Here is a 17,948-nt window from a genome sequence, read left to right as displayed (position 1 = left end):
CTGGAGCTCTCAACAGTGACCTAGTCTGCAGCGCTGCTTCCCACGGGTTTCCCCATTCCCCTGCACGGTGGACCCCACACCCCCCACTGCTCTTTAGTCTGCATGACCTGCCTGTCTCACCTCAAAGATCGGTGCCCCTGAAATCTCTCTTGTGATTCCTGACTCCCAACTGGAAGACCCCCACCGAGGACTTAGAGAGGACTGCAAGTTGCGAGGGTCTGGCTGCCGCAGGGCACTCACCTTCCTCCTTGGGGCTGGCAGGCACAGAGCTCAACATCCCCTGTGCTCCTTCAGCTAAAGCATCATGGGTGTCGGAGCCAGTGCTGCCGGGTCCCCTGGTTCCAGGTGATGATGCAGTGGGGCTGGGCGTCAGTGGGGACCCGCCCCATCCTGCCTTGGGCCTGCGGGTGAGGTGTGGCCCCAGATACCTTTGACCCACCTGGCTCAGGTTCTAGCTGCTCACCTGTGAGGCTTACATAAAGAGGGCAGGAGGCAGGGGAGGGGTCTAGATGCCAGTGCAGGTGGGTGTGTTGGCTGTCATCCTGGGTAGAGCCACACAACGACACTGTTCCTGCCACGGGGCCCTCCACCTGGAGCCAGCCCTGGGCCCCAGGGTCTGGGCAGGAGGTTTGACATTTTTTTTTTTTTTTAACTTTTCTTTACTAAATGCACACATTGTGCCAAGTGCTTTATGTGCGTTAGCTCTTTGCATCCTCCTAACAACCTAATATGGAATGTAGTAATAGTCTCATTTTGCAGGTGAGGTGAGAGGCCCAGAGAGTTTTAGACTTGTTCAGTGTCACACACCCAGCAAGAGGCAGAGATGGCATTTGAAATCCAGGTCTCCATAACTGGCCCTGAGACCAGGACACCACATAAGCTAGATCTAACCATTATTTGCATCATAAAATTCAGCCAGGGCTTCCCTGGTGGCGCAGTGGTTGAGAGTCCGCCTGCCGATGCAGGGGACACGGGTTCGTGCCCCGGTCCGGGAAGATCCCACATGCCGCAGAGCGGCTGGGCCCGTGAGCCATGGCCGCTAAGCCTGCGCGTCCGGAGCCTGTGCTCCACAGCGGGAGAGGCCACAATAGTGAGAGGCCTGTGTACCGGAGGAAAAAAAAAAAAAAAAAATTCAGACAACAGCTCCATCTCACATTGCCTCTGGCAAGCCCCTCTTCCACGGTAACAATATCTCTGCACGTTGCCCTCTTGTCCTCAAACGCCCCCTCCACTTGCACCTCATTCCAGAGACTCTCAGGTTTGTGGCAGTAAACCTGCATCTTCTAAAACCTGGGCCATGCTCTCTAGAAACGCCCCTCCCAACCACTGTGCTGTTTCGCCTCCCACTCCCATCACCCCAGAGTTACCTCCCCACCTTAGTTTTCACCTGCCAACTGCCTTGGGGTAAGTGGGGATTGGATGAAGTAAAAAAATGGAGGCAGTCCCACTGGGTGTTAGGGGGAACTTAAGTCCTAATTCGAAGGCTAAGAGTCAGGGCATAGCATCAGGATGGGGCGGGAGTTGTTCCAAGTTCCTCCACCCAGTCAGATGGCAGATGACTTCCAGATTGCTACACTAAGCTGGCCTGTCACTACCAGCACACCAGCTTCAAGAGAATTCTGCCCTTTCAAATTCAAGTTTGTTTTTTGGCTGCACTGCACGGCACGTGAGGTCTTAGTTCCGCAACCAGGGATTGAACCTGTGACCCCTGCATTGGAAATGCAGAGTCTTAACCACTGGACCACCAGGGAAGTCCCAAATTCCAGTTTCTTAATGGCCTTTTCCCCCAGTGATCCGTGCCCACTGCCACCTCAGGGCACCCTGACAATTTGGGTTCGGGGTGTTTGTCCTGAGCCTCCCATGAGTTATGAGCCCTTTGAGAAACTGCTGGAAGCCCTCCCCTGGCCCCACCATCAATGTTTGCAGATGGTCTCTTGCAGTTTCAGGGCACCCAGGGGGCTTGGGAAGCCCATGCTATATTAACAACCAACCCAGTGAACCCCAGAAGGGAATGCGGACTCCTCCTCTGTCCTGAAGAGAATACGGGCTGCCCCTCTTCTCCTCCTCCCGCTTTCCTAGTGAGGACAGAGCATTGTTGTTGATGATAGGAGTTGGCACTGGGGGTCGATGTGGGTGGGCATGGTGGGAGAAGTGTCCTCACTTCGGGGGTCCAGCAGGACGTGCCCAGATACCTCAGCCCCTCCCGGGCAGCTCGACAGCCACTCTGGATGTAGAGTTCCCAAACTGACGAGGAGGCTGGGCAAATGGGCTTATTCTAGGCAGGAGGGCTTGGGAAATGTGTCATCTTCCCTTTCTATCCCCTAGCACAGGGAGATCAGCTCGGTGCTTTGTGACCACCTAGAGGGGTGGGATAGGGAGGGTGGGAGGGAGGGAGATGCAAGAGGGAAGAGATGTGGGGACATATGTATATGTATAACTGATTCACTTTGTTATAAAGCAGAAACTAACACACCATTGTAAAGCAATTACACTCCAATAAAGATGTTAAAAAAAACAAAACAAAACAGAAAAGCCACAAGGTTGCCTCCCCCTGGCAGAAGCTTCCAACTGTTCTTCAGACCCTTCCTCCTCCCGGAAGCCCTCTGGGAGGGGGCCCCCAGCTCTCATGTTTCTTCCTGGAGCTGTCCTGGCTGAGCCCATCCCAGAGCACTTAACATTGAGAGTCTGGGTGTTACTTTTTAAAACATAATTGTCTACCCTGAGATAAAAACCTTAAGTCCATATTCTCAGAGCTGGAAATGATCTCTCCCTGCCCCATGACGGACGGCTCCGCGACTCTCCTCCTTCCTACTCTGATTATTGACTGAGTGCCTCCTCTGCAGACATACAGGGGGCCTGGGGGCAGAGGTGAGCCCAGTGAGCCTGGTCCCTGCCTGGAAGGCTTGGAGATGATGGGACTGACAGTCAAAAAACAAAGATGCATTCAAGGTCACTGTGGGGTCACCAGACCCAGGCTGGGGTAGGGGGTACAGCAAAATTAAAGGGAGAAAGTTGGATAGGGGTGAAGGTTTATTTTATGAGAGGCAGAGGGTAAGCGTCCCAGGCAATGGTGCAGCAGGGGATGCTGGTGCAGACAGAAGAGGATACAGGGCCCTGGTCATAGACTCAGGTTGTGGACCGTCCCCGGCCTTGGTCCCCCAGCTCACAGGGGGACATTGGCCAATGCAGAGATCTTTTGGGGATCCATGGTCTCTTGGAAAGGGTGAGGACGGGGCAAGGGTGGTCTAAGACATATCCCCCCAGATCCACCAGAAGGAACATATTTGGGGCAGGCACTCAGGGGCCCTTGACTGTGACTGAGGGCCCAACAGCAGAGTGTTTGCTGAGAGGCCAAAGGCTAGTCCCAGCTTCACCTTGGCTCCCACCATCCATGGTGGTGGGGCCGTCCCGCCAGCCAGCTGACTTCTAACCCAGTTGGCAGTGGCTCAGTGTTTAACCCTGTCTAGCTAATCACACAGTCTGCACGGTCACACTGAACTCCCCTGCAAAGCCTGGAAGGAGTCTGGTCATGCCCAAGACAGGTCCCTGGGCACTGGGACATCTGGATTCTAGCCCAGGTTCTGCCTTAGTTGGGTAAACTTGGGCAAGTTCCTGGTCCTCTCTGGGACTCAGTTTCCTCAGGTAAGTCACAGACAGAGGGCCTTCCAGTTTTCTGTCTATGACTGGTGATCTGGGGGCCTGAGCTGGAATTCTGCTGCACCAGGCAGAGACAAGGCTACGAGGTTGGGTGTTACTAGGCTCCCAGGCCTGAGGAGCCGGGGGAAAACAAGGCAAGAATAACGATAGTAATGGCTAATAGCTAACAGGTATGCAGCACTAACTGTGCGCCAGGCAATGTTCTGTGCACCCTACACATATATTAACTCATTTAATCCTCACAACAGCCCCGTAAGGTAATTCCTATCACTATCCCCACTTTACAGATGAGGAAACTGAAGTACAAGGAGATTATGTAACTTGCTCAAGGTCTTTCAGTTAGCAGAGTAGGATGCAAATTCGCGCAAGTGGGCTTCAGTGTTTATGCTCTTAACCAACAGGCTATACCTCAATAGTCTCAGGTCTGCTGGGTGATTCGAGTGGGTGGGGCAGGGGCAAAAGGGCGGGAAGTGTAGAAAGGTGGGCATCCCATGGTCCTCTAAACTCCTGCTTCCAATCATTCATCATTAGACCCTTCTTTACACCCTTCCTCCAAAATTTTGAAAAATTTTGTATATAGCCAAGGTTTAAACCGTCAAACCATTTTCTTATGTTGCATTGATGACAGACACAGATAACTGTCAATTGGTGTCTTGAATCATCGTTGGGAGAGCAGTATGAAGCTTGGAGTTGACATAATTCCAACACAAAGCAAAGACTCCTAGAAAATTGCCATTTGTACGTGAAGTACCACGAGTTTGACTTTGGGCACATTTCTCCTGTTAGGACTTCAGTTACTCCATCTATAAAATGAAGGGGTGGAAGGGATAGTCTCTAAGTCCCAGCTCTGATGATAGGTGGTTTTCCATGTTTCTACTAAGGAGATGAGAGGAAGGAAGAATACTGCCCACTCCTCGGCCAGAGGAACTTCATGGTGTCAGGTTGGGGGCAGAGCTGGGAGTTAGACTTCTACCAACAGGGGTGTCGTGTCCCTGCAGCACATGAATGTTGGCTCCCAGACTTGGTCTCTGCCCTAGAGGAGCCCACAGTCTAAAGAGGAGGGTGAAGGAGAGAGGCACGTACATGGCCTGTATACAGGAGAGGTATCTGTGAGCATGGCAGGCAAGGGGGTCGCGAGGTGGAGGCACAGCGCTGTGGGAGGCTGGTCTTTTAGGGGAACATGGTTTCACTTTTTTAAAAGTGAGAACTAACATTTACTGAGCAATTAGTATGTGCCAGGTGCTGTTCCAATTGCCTTACATGTGTTATTTACTTATCTCAACGATCTTATAAAGTAGGTACTAAATTAGAATGCCCCATCTAATTGGAAATGGAAGGACAAAGAGACGAAGTAACTTGCTGGAGGTTATACAGCTTGTAATTGGAATAGTTGGGATTCAAATCCAGGCAATCTGATTCCAGATTTTATGTTCTGAACCACCATATGCTCCGCCTAAAATTGGGTGAGGCTCTCTGAAGCTCCTTATGCCTCTCCACACACTTCAGCAACATGGGTTTTCTTAGGAGCAACTGGCTCAGAAAGGCAGAGCATTGTGGCTGAGACGCTAGTTTAATGCACATGTATTTTTAAATTCTTCAAATCAGCATACTCCTGACATATCACAGCATCCAACATATAACAAAAAAATGATCAGACATCTGAAAAAGCAGGGAATGTGAGCCAAAATCAAGGGGAAGAAAACAGCCAATAGAAACAACTCAGGTATGACGCAGATGTTAGAATAAATATACAAAGGCTTTAAAACAGCTACTAACACATGTTTGATAATTTAAAGAAAAAATGATAACTGATGAACAGATGGAGAATTGCAACATAAAAATAGAAAGTATAAGAAAAGTACAATCTCTGAAATGAAAAATTCACCAGATGAGCTTAACAGCAGATTGGAAACTACCCCCCCCAAAAAAAGTTCATACACATGAAGACAGAATAATAGAAATTATTTAATCCAAATACTAGAGAGAAAAAAGATTTTTTAATTGAACAGAATGAAACATTGTTGAAAGAAATTAACAAAGAGCTAAGCAAATGCTAAGCTAAGCAAAGAGACTTAATATTGTTAAAATGGCAATAATAATATTGTTAAGATAGCCAAACTGGGTATTCCCTGATGGTACAGTCATTGGGAATCTGCCTGCCAATGCAGGGGACGCGAGTTTGAGCTCTAGTCTGGGAGGATCCCACATGCCGCAAAGCAGCTAAGCCTATGCACCACAACTACTAAGCCTGTGCTCTAGAGCCCGCAAACCACAACTACTGAGCCCACGCGCCACAACTACTGAAGCCCACGCGCCTAGAGACAGTGCTCTGCAACGAGAGCAGACACCGCAATGAGAGGCTCACGCACTGCAATGAAGAGTAGCCCCCGCTCACCGCAACTGGAGAAGGCCCACGCGCAGCAACGAAGACCCAGTGCAGCCAGGGATAAATAAATAAAATTAATTAATTAAAAAAAACTTTTTAAAAAAAAGATAGCCAAATTGATCTATCGGTCAACATAATCTCTATCAAAATCCTAGCTGGCATTTTGGCAGAAATTAACAAACTGGTCTAAAATTACTATGAAACTTCCAAAGACCCAGGATAGACGAAACAATCTTGAAAAAGACTGAAGTTGGAGGACCACACTTCTTGATTTCAAAACATACTATAAACCTACACTACAGTAATCAGGACAAAGTGATACTGGTATAGGATAGACATATAGATGAATGGAATAGAATATAGGATTCAGAAATCCACCTTCACATTTATAGTCAACTGATTTTCAACAAGGGTGCCATGCCAATTCAATGCGGAAGTATTCTTTTCAACAAATGGTACAAATCAAAAAATGGTGCTGGGACAACTCAATATCCACATGCAAAAGAATAAAGTTGGACCCTTTCCTCATACCATACACAAAAAATTAACTCAAAATATATCAAAGGCCGAAATGTAAGAGCTTAAACTGTAAAAATATTAGAAGAAAATCTATGTGGACTTAAGTTGTTATTTTTTTGTTTTTTGGGGGGGTTTTTGGCCACGCCACATGGCTTGTGGGATCTTAGTTGCCTGACCAGGGGTGGAACCCACACCCTAGGCAGTGAAAGCATGGAGGTGGACTTCAGTTAGGTAAAGCCTTCTTAGCTATGACACCAAAAGTACAAGCAACAAAACAAAAACAGGTAAATTGGACTACATCAAGATTAAACCTCTTTGTGCTTCAAAGGACACCATCAAGAAGGTGAAAAGATAACCCACAGAATGGAAGGAAATATCTTCAAATCATTTATCTGATAAGAGAATTGTATAGAATATATAAAGAACTCTAACAATTCAACAACAACAAGAAAGGAAAGAAAAAAAACCCAATTAAAACGGGGCAAGGATTTGAATAGACATTTCCCCAAAGAAGACATACAAATGGACAACAAGCACATTAAAGGATGTTCAACACCATCAGCTATCAGGAAATGCAAATCAAAACCAGAATGAGATAACACTTCATACCCACTGGAATGGCTGTTTATAAAATACAGATACTAACAGTGTTGGTGAGGATGTGGAGAAATTGGAGCTCTTGTACACTGCTGGTGGGAATGCAGCTGCTTTGGAAAACAGTGTGCTAGTTCCTCAAAAGGTTATACATAGAGTTATTATATGACCAAACAATTCCACTTCTAGCTTTATACCCAAAAGAAATTAAAACGTATGTCCATACAAAAACTTGTACATAAATGTTCATTGGAGCATTATTCATAATAGCCAGAAAATGACAACTCAAGTGTCCATCAACTGATGACTGGGTAAACAAAATGTGGCATGTCCATACACTGGAACATTATTTGGCCATAAAAGGAATGAAGTACTGATACATGATATGACACAGATGAATCATGAAAATATCATTCTAAGTGAAAGAAGCCATTCACAATAGATGATATATTATATCAGTTCCTTTAAGTGAGAGGTCTAGAATAAGCAGATCTATAGAGACAAAAAGCAGATTTGTGGTTGCCTAGGGCTGGAGGCTTGAGGGGAAATGGAGAGTGACTGCTAATGGGTCTAGGGTTTCTTCTGGGGTAATGAAAATATTTTTAAATGGACTGTGGGGAATTCCCTGGATGTCCAGTGATTAAGACTCCATGCTTCCACTGCAAGGGACAAGGGTTCATTCCTGGTCAGGGAACTAAGATCCCACATGCCTCACAGCACAGCCACACACAAAAAATAATAAAATAAAATGGACTGTGGTGATGTTTGCACAACTCTGAGAACATACTAAAACCCACTGGATTTTATACTTTAAATGGGTAAATTTTATGGCATGTAGTTTATATCTCAATAAAGCTGTTATATTAAAAAAAGTGAACAGAGCCTCAGTTACCTGTGAGACAAATCAAATATCTTTCAAAAAACATCTTTCAAAATGAAAGCAAATATAAAATGGATAACCAACAAGGACCTACTGTATAGCACAGGGAACTATACTCAATATCTTACAATAATCTCTAATGGAAAAGAATCTAAAACTATATATATATATATATATATATATATATGACTGAATCATTTTGCTGGACACCTGAAACTAACACAACATTGTAAATCAACTATATTTCAATTAAAAACAAAGTGAAATAATGACATTTCATTTAAATGCAGGATGGGAGGATTTTTCACCAGCGCACTTCTGTGATGGTTTGAAATCATGTCTGCAAATTCTTTACACTATTCCCATCAATAGGCTGAGTTTTATTCTCTTCTCCTTGAATATGGGATGGCCTTAATGACCAGCTTCTAACAAATACAATGTAGTAGAAGTGACACTATGTAATTTCCAAGGCTAGATCATAAAAGGTGATACGGTTTTCACCTGACTCTCTCAGGATACACGCTTTTTGGATCCCTGACCCACCATGTCAGAAATCTGGCTACCTTGAAGCCACCATGAAGGAGACCATGTGAAGAAGCTACATAGAAATAGAGATACTGAGGCTCCCCAGCTGTTCCCAATCCCAGCTTATTGAGTCTTACCACCTCAGGCATCAGACATATGAGTAAAGAAAACTTTGAGATGGCCCTGGGCCCAGCCACCAGCTGTCATGTCAAGAAGACACTTAAGCAGCCTATAGAGAGGTCCACTGGCAAAACTAAAGTCTCTGGACAACACCAATGTAGTAAGTTGAAAAATGCCCCACCCCCCTGCAAATATTCATCTCCTAATCTCTGGAAACTGAATATTATCTTACATGCCTTTACATGCCTCCCCTCCCCACCCCCTAAAAAAGGATTTTGCAGATGTGATTAAATTAAGGATCTTGAGGCAGGGACATTATCCTGGATTATCCAGGTGGGCATTAAATGCACTCACTTGTATCCTTACATGAGGGAGGCAGAAGGAGATTTGACACACACACAGAAGAGAAGGCAATGTGACCACAGAGGCAGAGATTGGAGTGGTGCGACCACAAGCCAAGGGTGGATGCGGGGAGCCTCCAGGAGACGGAAGAGGCCAAGAACGGATTCTCTCCTAGAGCCTCTGGAGGGAGCACAGCCCTGCTGACCCTTGATTTACGCCCTGTGAAACTGATTTCAGACTTCTGGCTTCCAGAACTATGAAAGAATAAAGTTCTGTCTTAAACCACCAAGCTTGTGGTAATTTGTTAAAGTGGCAACAGGAAACTAACACAGCCAGTGAGGAACAGAGGTCTACCAACGACCTTATAAGTGAGCTTGAAAGAGAGTCTTCCAATTCCAGATGAGTATTACCCTGGCTGACATCTTGGCTGTAACCTCATGAGAGACCCTGAGCCAGAACCACTTAACTAAGTTGCTCCTGAATTACTGACCCATATAAACGATGAGAGATAATAAATGATTGTTGTTGGTTTGAGGCACCACAGTTTTGAGTGATTTGTTAAGCAGCAAGAGATTAACTAGGACACCTTCACTACAAGAAATGCTATAGGGATTTATTCGGGCTGATAGGAATTACACCAGATGAAAACATGGATTTACAAGAAGGAATGAAGATCAGTGGAAATGCTAAATATATTAGAAACAAGACAAGGATGCCCACTCTTACTACCTCTATTCAGCATCATATTGGAGGTCCTAGCCTGTGCCGTAAGGCAAAAAAAAAAAAAAAAAAAAAATTTAAAAGGGAAAATGATTGGAAGTAAAAGAAGTAAAACTATCTTTTAAAATAGATAACAAAATTGTATATATAAAAAAATCCTAGGGGATCTATAAAAAGAAACACTAGGGCTTCCCTGGTGGCGCAGTTGTTGAGAGTCTGCCTGCCGATGCAGGGGACAAGGGTTCGTACCCCAGTTTGGGAAGATCCCACATACCGCGGAGCGGCTAAGTCCGTGAGCCATGGCCGCTGAGCCTGCGTGTCTGGAGCCTGTGCTCTGCAATGGGAGAGGCCACAACAGTGAGAGGTCTGCGTACCGCAAAAAAAAAAAAAAAAAAAGAAAGAAACACTAGAACTAATAAATTAATTTAGTAATATCACAGGATACAAGGTCAATTTTTTAAAATCAATTGTATTTTTATATAAATAACAAATTATTAGAAAATTAACTTTAAGATACAATTTACATAGTATCAAAACCCATACAATTCTTAGGAACAAATATAGGAAAAAAGGTGTAAGACATCTACAACTGAAAACTACAAATCATAGTTGAGAGAAATCAAAGACCTAAGTAAATGGAAATACATACCATGTTCATTGATCAGGATATTCTCCCCAACTTGAAATATAGATTCAATTCATTCTCAGTCAAAATTCCAGCAGTCTTTTTTGTTGCAACTGACAAGATAATTCTAAATTTTGCATGGAAATACAAAGGAGCTATTGTGTTAGTAACCTATTATTCCATAACAAGTATCCCAAAACGTGGTGACTTAAAAAACAAGCATTTATTATCTTACAGTTTCTGTGGGTTAGACATCTAGGTGTGGCTTAACTGAGTGCCTCTGGCTCAAAATCTCTTGTGATGTTGTCATCAAACTGTCACCAGGGCTGTGTTCTCATCTGAAGGTTCAACTGGGAGAGGATCTGCTTCCAAGCTCACTCATGGGGTTGTTGGCAGAATTAAGTTCCTTGCAGGTTGTTGGGCTGAGGGTCTCAAATCCTTAATGGTTGTTGACCAGAGGGTTCCCTCAGGCCCTTGCCACCTGGGCCTCTCCCTCAGAGCAAGCAAGTAAGAAAATGAGGGAGAGCAGTAAAAATGAAATCATGGTCTTCTTGTAACCAAATCTCTGAAATGAAATTCCATCACTTTTGCCATATTTTACTTCTTAGAAATGAGTTACTAGGTTGGCCCACATTCAAGGGTAGGGGATTACACAAGAATACAGAAGGTAAGACTCATTGAGGAGCATCTTAGAGGCGTCTACTGCTCCCAGGATAACCAAAACAATCTTGAAAAAAAAAAAAGAACAAAGTTGGAGGACCAACACTATCTGATTCAAGACTTAATATAAAGCTATAGTAATGAAGACAGTGTGTGTTGACATAAATATAGAAAAATCATTCAATGGAAGGAAATCCAGAAATAGGTCCCTACATATGGACAGTTGACTTTCTTTTTTTTTTCTTTTAAAACAAAGGAGCCACAGCAATTTAATACTGAAAAAAAAATCATTTTCAACAAATGGCACTTGAATAACTGGATAAAAATGTGGGAAAAAAGAAAATATTAATTTGAGATGGATCATAGGCCTAAATGTAAAGGCTAAAGCTTTTAGTAGAACACATAGAAAAAAGTATCTTTGTGACCTTAGTACAGGCCAAGATTTCTTAAGAGAGGATGCAAAAGCACTAACCATAAAAGAAATACTTAGATAAATTAGATTTATCAAATAAAAAGATGTTTGCTCATCAAAAGACAGCATTAAGGAAATGAAGATAAGCCACAAACTGGGAGATAATATTTTCCATACAAGTATCTAGTTAGGGACTGATATCCAGAATATACAGAGAAATCTCTGCAAATCAGTAATAAAAGGATTAAGAACACAATTATAAAATGGTCTAAAGATCTGGATAGACACTTCACAAAAGAAGATATAGAAATGGCCAATAAGCACATGAAAATAAGCTCAACATCATTATCAGAGAAATTAAAACCACAATGAGATACCACTATTCGACCACCAGAATAGGTAAAATTAAAAAGACTAACAATATTTAGTGTTGACAGAGATTTGGAGCAACAGAAACTGCTCTTGGTGATGGCATGACCACTTTGGAAAACTTCTGGTGGCTTCTTTAAACATATACCTATCTTCTGATACAACAGTTGTATTTCTAGGGTCTTCTCCAAGGAAATGAATATATATGTCCACAGAAAACCTTATACAAGAAAGTTCACAGCAGCTTTACTAATGAAATCCCCAAACTGGAAACAACTCAAATGCCCTCAACAGGAAAATGGACAAACAAATCGTGGTCTAGCCACTCGGCGGCATTCTACTCAATGATACAAAAGAATGAACTACTGAAACACTTCATACATGGAGGAATCGTGCAAACGTCATGATAAGTGAAAGGAGCCAGACATAGAAAAGTACATACTGTGTGATTCCATTTATATGATGTTCAAGAACCGCCAGAAAACAGTGGCTGTTCAAAACTGGTTTGCTTAAGGACAAATGGTGGTGAGAGCTGACTAGAACGGAGCAGAGAGGACATTCTGGGCTGATGAAAATGTCCTATATTTCTACTGAGTTGTTGATTACAGGGGTATATACTTTTTGTCAAAAGTCATCAAATTATACTCATATCTGTACATTTCACTATATGAAAATTTTGCTTACACACAACCTATTATATTTTGCAGATATAAATTCTTATTTTACAGCTGCTTGGGGCTAGAGTCCAAGCTAGGTCCTAGATGTCCTTCACATGGTGCAACCTTTGCAGTTTCCAAAGCACCTTCCCAGCCCTGACTTTAAATGTTCCTCACAGGCTCCTTTGCAAGGAGCCAGGGATGCCTGGGGAGGAGGGCTAGAGCCAGGACCCAGGGGGCACTCATAGAACCCAGGGTGATATAAGACTTTCTCTCACTATCACTGCCCATGTCTTTTGCAGGACAAAGAGATAAGTAGTGAGTTCGTCATCCCTGGAGGTATTCAAGTCAGGGTAGGTTGACAGTATGTGAATGTTGTGACAGAGTGGGTTAGACTCAGTGACCTAAAAAACCCCCACTGGCCTGAGAGCCTACCATTCAGGGACTTGCCTAGGGACAGAGTGAGTCAGCTTCTGGCCCAGCGTTCTGACTCCAGGCCAGCTTGGGCTCTACTGACCCCAGCCAGTGACTCTACAGCCCCTGCAGGAACTCAGTGCTGGCCTAGGCTCATCTGCATCCTGAAAGCGTCCAGACTTGTATTCAGATGTCTAGGACCGGGACTTCCCTGGTGGTCCAGTGGTTAAGAATCCACCTGCCAATGCAGGGGATGCGGGTTCTATTCCTGGTTGGGGAACTAAGTTCCCACATGCCACGGGGCAACTAAGTCCAGGTGCCGCAACTACTGAGCCCATGTGCTCTGGAGCCCATGTGCCACAACTAGAGAGAAGCCTGCCCACGCACTCCGGAGCCAGCCCTCCACAGCTAGAGAGCACGTGCACCACAACTACTGAGCTCGTGCACTCAGCACCACAACTAGAGAGAAGCCCGCGCACCGCAATGAGGAGTCGCTACAAAAGATCCCGCGTGCCACAGAGAAGATCCCACATGCCGCCGCTAAGACCCAATGTAGCCAAATAAGTAAAATAAATAAATAATCATTAAAAAAAAAAAGAAAAAGAGGTCTGTGCCCAGGGTTACTTTGCCCCAGGGATTCTGACTTCTGGGATGTGCCCTGCCCTTTATCCTGGGACTCTTGACCTTGCCTTCCTGTGGTACTTATAATATACTCCCACATCCTCTGTCCTGTGCCGACTGGTCTTTTAGTTTCTCAAACACTGCAAGCTCCTCAGGGCCTTTGCACGTGCTATGCCCTTTTCTTAGAAACATCTTTCCCTACCAACTCCTACTCCTCTTTCGGGTCTCAGCTTAAATGTTACTTTTCCCAAGGAAGACTTCACCAACCTCTGAGTCAGATATTAAGAAATTAAACATTTTCCATTTTAATAATTTTTAAGTATGCAATTCAGTGGCAATGACCACATTCCCTCCTTTTCCCCCTTAATTCTTTCATGGCACCTTTTGCACTTATAGTTTAATAAGTAATTGTATAATTATTGGGACTTCCCTGGTGGTGCAGTAGTTAAGAATCTGCCTGCCAATGCAGAGGACACGGGTACAAGCCCTGGTCTGGGAAGATCCCACATGCCGCGGAGCAACTAAGCCCATGAGCCACAACTACTGAGCCTGCTCTCTAGAACCTGCAAGCCACAACTACTGAGCCTGCGTGCCACAACTACTGAAGCCTGCACGCCTAGAGCCCATGCTCCACAACAAGAGAAGCCACCGCAATGAGAAGCCCGCGTACCACAATGAAGAGTAGCTCTCGCTCGATGCAACTAGAGAAAGCCCGTACTCAGCAATGAAGAATCAAAGCAGCCAAAAATAAATAAATTTACAAAAAAAAAAAGATAATTATATAATTATTTGTTCATGTCTGTCTTTGCTGCAAGTATGTTAATTCCTTAAGTTGGGGCTTGTTTTGTTTTCTATGATATTCTCTTAGCATAGTACCTGACATATTCAATAATAAATAATTTTGAATAGATGAATGTATACTTATGAAAACAGATAGATAATAAAGATACCAAAATAAGAGGGAAAAGGCAACTCTACGATAACCATTTCTCATATTATGGGGAAGTGAGGGGGAGGAAGTTGGGAAAACTAGAAGGCCCTGGATATTCCATATTCTTAAGGATGCCTGTATCATTTCCATAGCATTTGCATTAGGTTTGTTCCTCCCAGGCTTGCACACCCCAGAGATGGGGAGCTCACTCCCTACCATCCTTGGAAAGCTTTATCAGTGAGAACAGCCTTCTTCACTGGGCTTGCAGCAGCCTCCTGTGCCTGTCCCACACTCCTGGCTCTGAGGGAACTCCTCTCGGCACCCAGTCTTTGAGCAGGCAGGGCTGGGAGAGGCAGCTGGGAGCCCAGGGGGAATATGGTCAGTTCAGAGTTCACCATCCTTCCCTGGGCCAGACTCGACTCTGCAGGCTCCCTTCTCCTGGCGTCTGCCTCCCAACTCCAGCCTGTATTCACTGCTGCCAGAGTCACCTCCCCAAACTAGGCTCTCCTTCTGCTTCTACTGCTTCCACGCCTGCCAGGGCTCCTCTCTGCCTCTTCCTCTGGCTCTGGCAACCCTCATGCCTGGCTGCCCCTAGTCTGGCCACACCAGCCTATCCAGACCTAGGAGTTAGCTTAGGAGTTAACCTGACTGGTCTGGCGGCCACCTGTAATTCCTCCACAACCACTGCTTCTGTCCACAGGATGCCCCTGCCTACCACCAGGGCATCCACCACCCTTCAAACCCAGGATGAACTGTCTCCTTCTCTGGTTCTTCTGAAGCCCTTCCTCCAACCTGGGCTTCTTCAGGCTCAGGGAGGCTGGTGTCCCTCCCGCACTGAGAGTTTAACAGGGCTACTCCGATGGGTACTCCTGATGGATGGCATGGTCTACAGCCGCAGCCTCAAAGGACACAGAGCGCAAGGTGCCAGATCAGCGCCTGACCCGTCTTGGCTCCAACCCAGCAGACCCAGCCTCTCTTGGCCCTGGCCCGGCTCCCTCCCTCCAACCCTGCAAGTGGTGTGGCACAAAAGGGAATTCATGTGGGTCAGCCTGGTGTGCAAACCCTCCTCTTCCCAGTCTCCACCTCCCTGATCTCCGGCCTCCCCTCTGCAACCCTGGGAAGGGGAAGGGGGTAAGATAAGGCCCCTCTCAGGCTATTGGAGGAATGTAGGCCCACCCTCCCCCAGGAGCAGCAGCCAGCCCATGGCCACAAGGCCAGGACAGATAGGCAAGCCTGAGATAGAGCCCTTTGCTGCTGGGGCTGGCCTGAAGGGGCATCACAGCAGCTGTAACGGCCTCTGACTTGAGAACAATGTTAAACAGGGGTTCAAAGTTCTTTCCTCATGACTACTCTGCAAGGCCGACAGAGCAGGCGTTATCATCCCCATTTGACAGATGGAGAAACTGAGGCTCAGAGAGGGTGACTTGCCCAGAATCAGATTAGGTCCAGAGCAGAGCTGGATGGGAACCCAAGGCATGAGCACCCGCAGCCTGCTAAGAGAATTCCCAGGCATTGCTAGGAGGTTGACTATGCATTTGAGCGGTGGCCCTTGTGCCTTTGAAAGCATTTCATACACACCAGCTGATAGAATCTGTCCAAATTTTCTGCAGGGTTAACAGTGGTCAGGCGTTTTGTCTTCATTTGTACAGACGGTGATACTCAGGCTCAGAGAAGCTCAACAACTTACCCGAAGTCGCTAAGCAAGAAAGCAGGGGGCCTGACCTTCTGAGTTTTCAGCCCTCTCTTCCCCCACAGGGCTCCTCACCTACCTACCCTTAGCAGCCCTGCCCCAGCCTGGGGCTCTCTGCTGCTTCTCTTTTATGGAGTCTGCAAAGCAGGTCCAGGCCTCTGTGAGCCCATTCCCCAGGGTGAGGGAATTCCAGCCAGCCCACATTGAGGGCCCCACTGACCCTCCCAGGGAGGGGGCTGGACCTCATGCTCTTGGAGGTCTTGAAGGTAAGGAGCCCCTGCTTCTGGCAGGACAGGAGTCCATTCTCCGTTCTCGGCAGACCCAGGGCAGGGCCCAGGCCTCCAGCCCTGGGAGGGGCCTCTGCCCGTGAGGCACTTTCACATTTATTCCATTTGCTCCATCTTTCCTTCCTTGTAACCCCTCATTGAGAACAATGGCCATTCACTCTGTAGCTCAAACCCTGGCAACTTCTCCCCATAGGGCTCAGCCCCCGGCATTTCTCCCTTGTCCTTCTCCCCTGCCGCACTCCAGCCACCCAGGCCTCTCCCTTCCCTGAGTTCCCTGTCTTGCTTCGCATATTCTCACCCTGGCAGTGCTGGTCCCTTCTCCCGCATGGCCCTTCCTCTCTGACTGTTAGTGCCCTCCTGACCATCGAAGACCTGTCTCAAGAGTCTCCCGTGGGAAGCTTCCCTCCTCCTCCTGGCCTGTGTTCCTCCTGGGCACAGACCACAGGCATCTGGACCCTGGGGTTCCATGTGTCTGCCTTCTCCCTGCCTCCTGGTTGAGGGCTTCTTGGGCCAGGACTGGGTCTCAACTTCTCAGGATCTTACCACTCCTTGGATGGACAGGGCCTGGGCCAGAGTGGGCACTAGTGAATGGCTGACCAATTGAATCCGCTTCCTCTGAATCACAGATTAGCAGAACACATACAGCAGGAGGGCTTTGGGGAAAATTCAACCACCGCATTCATGTACAGACAGGGAAGCTGCAGTCCAGAGAGGCGCAGGGACCCACCAAGGTCACATAGCAAGCTGGAGCCGGATCCTCTGGCTCTCCCCTGTCCTTGTCTGTCATTGACCCCCACATGCCAAAGGCCCCCTTGAGGAGATGGGGAAATATTCCTATTGACTGAAAACTTCTTCCTCCATCCACCTGCAGCCCCCTACTCATGCCCTCATTCCTCGGTTGAGCCCCTCTTGGCCACACAGGGGAGTAGACAGTGTCAAGTGACACATGTCCCAGTCCAGGGCTTATTCCATTTAGAGATCATCCAGACCCTTCCCTTCATTTCCCAGATGAAGAAACTGAAGCTCAGAGAGTGAAGCAGCTTGCCCAGGTTCACACAGCAGAGTCAAGTCCAGAGCTCGGCCGGAGGCTCCATGGACAGAGACCGACCTCCAACTTACCTGGTTCCCAAGTGTCCTTGGGTGGTCCCCAGGCTCGCATCCAGCCGGCTCTCCTGCGGGGTCACTCTGCTGTCCGGCATGCTGGGGTCCTGGGGGGGACAGCTGTGTCCGGCTCCAGAAGTGCACGGCACCCGCCGCGGGCATCTGCTGGAGAGAGAGCTCTTTCCCACTGCATGAGAGGTTGGCCTTGACTGGGTGGTGGGGGTTGGCTGGGGAGGCAGTGACTAGAGTGGCCCAAAGAGACCCATTTCCTCTCTATTTTTAGAAGCTCAAAACACCCCTCAGCGGTGAAGTTGCTCAGGATTGAAACTTTCCTTTTCTTTGTGATTTTGTTTCACTCAAGATGAGGAGAATTTCAATGAAGCCAGTGTTCTTTTTCATGCAAATCCACTCTGGTTCTCCCAGGAAGTCTGGCCAATGG

At 46.5% G+C, this 17,948-nt stretch overlaps 1 protein-coding gene across 1 annotated transcript in view; it reads right to left on the bottom strand.

The window, feature by feature from the left end:
* Positions 1-17,622, bottom strand: part of ACSBG1 (acyl-CoA synthetase bubblegum family member 1) — a 47,855-nt gene extending 30,233 nt beyond the window's left edge. Inside the window, exon 1 of the mRNA XM_060155074.1 lies at positions 17,528-17,622. Coding sequence (XP_060011057.1) covers positions 17,528-17,607 — 80 coding nt within the window. The 5' untranslated portion in view covers positions 17,608-17,622. The remainder of the gene's footprint in view (positions 1-17,527) is intronic.
* Between the last annotated feature and the right edge of the window lie 326 nt (positions 17,623-17,948).

The sequence above is a fragment of the Lagenorhynchus albirostris genome, chromosome 1 (assembly GCF_949774975.1).
Source record: "Lagenorhynchus albirostris chromosome 1, mLagAlb1.1, whole genome shotgun sequence".
NCBI lineage: Eukaryota > Metazoa > Chordata > Mammalia > Artiodactyla > Delphinidae > Lagenorhynchus > Lagenorhynchus albirostris.
Note: the sequence above shows the minus strand (reverse complement) of the source record. Positions and strands in the feature narration are given on the sequence as shown.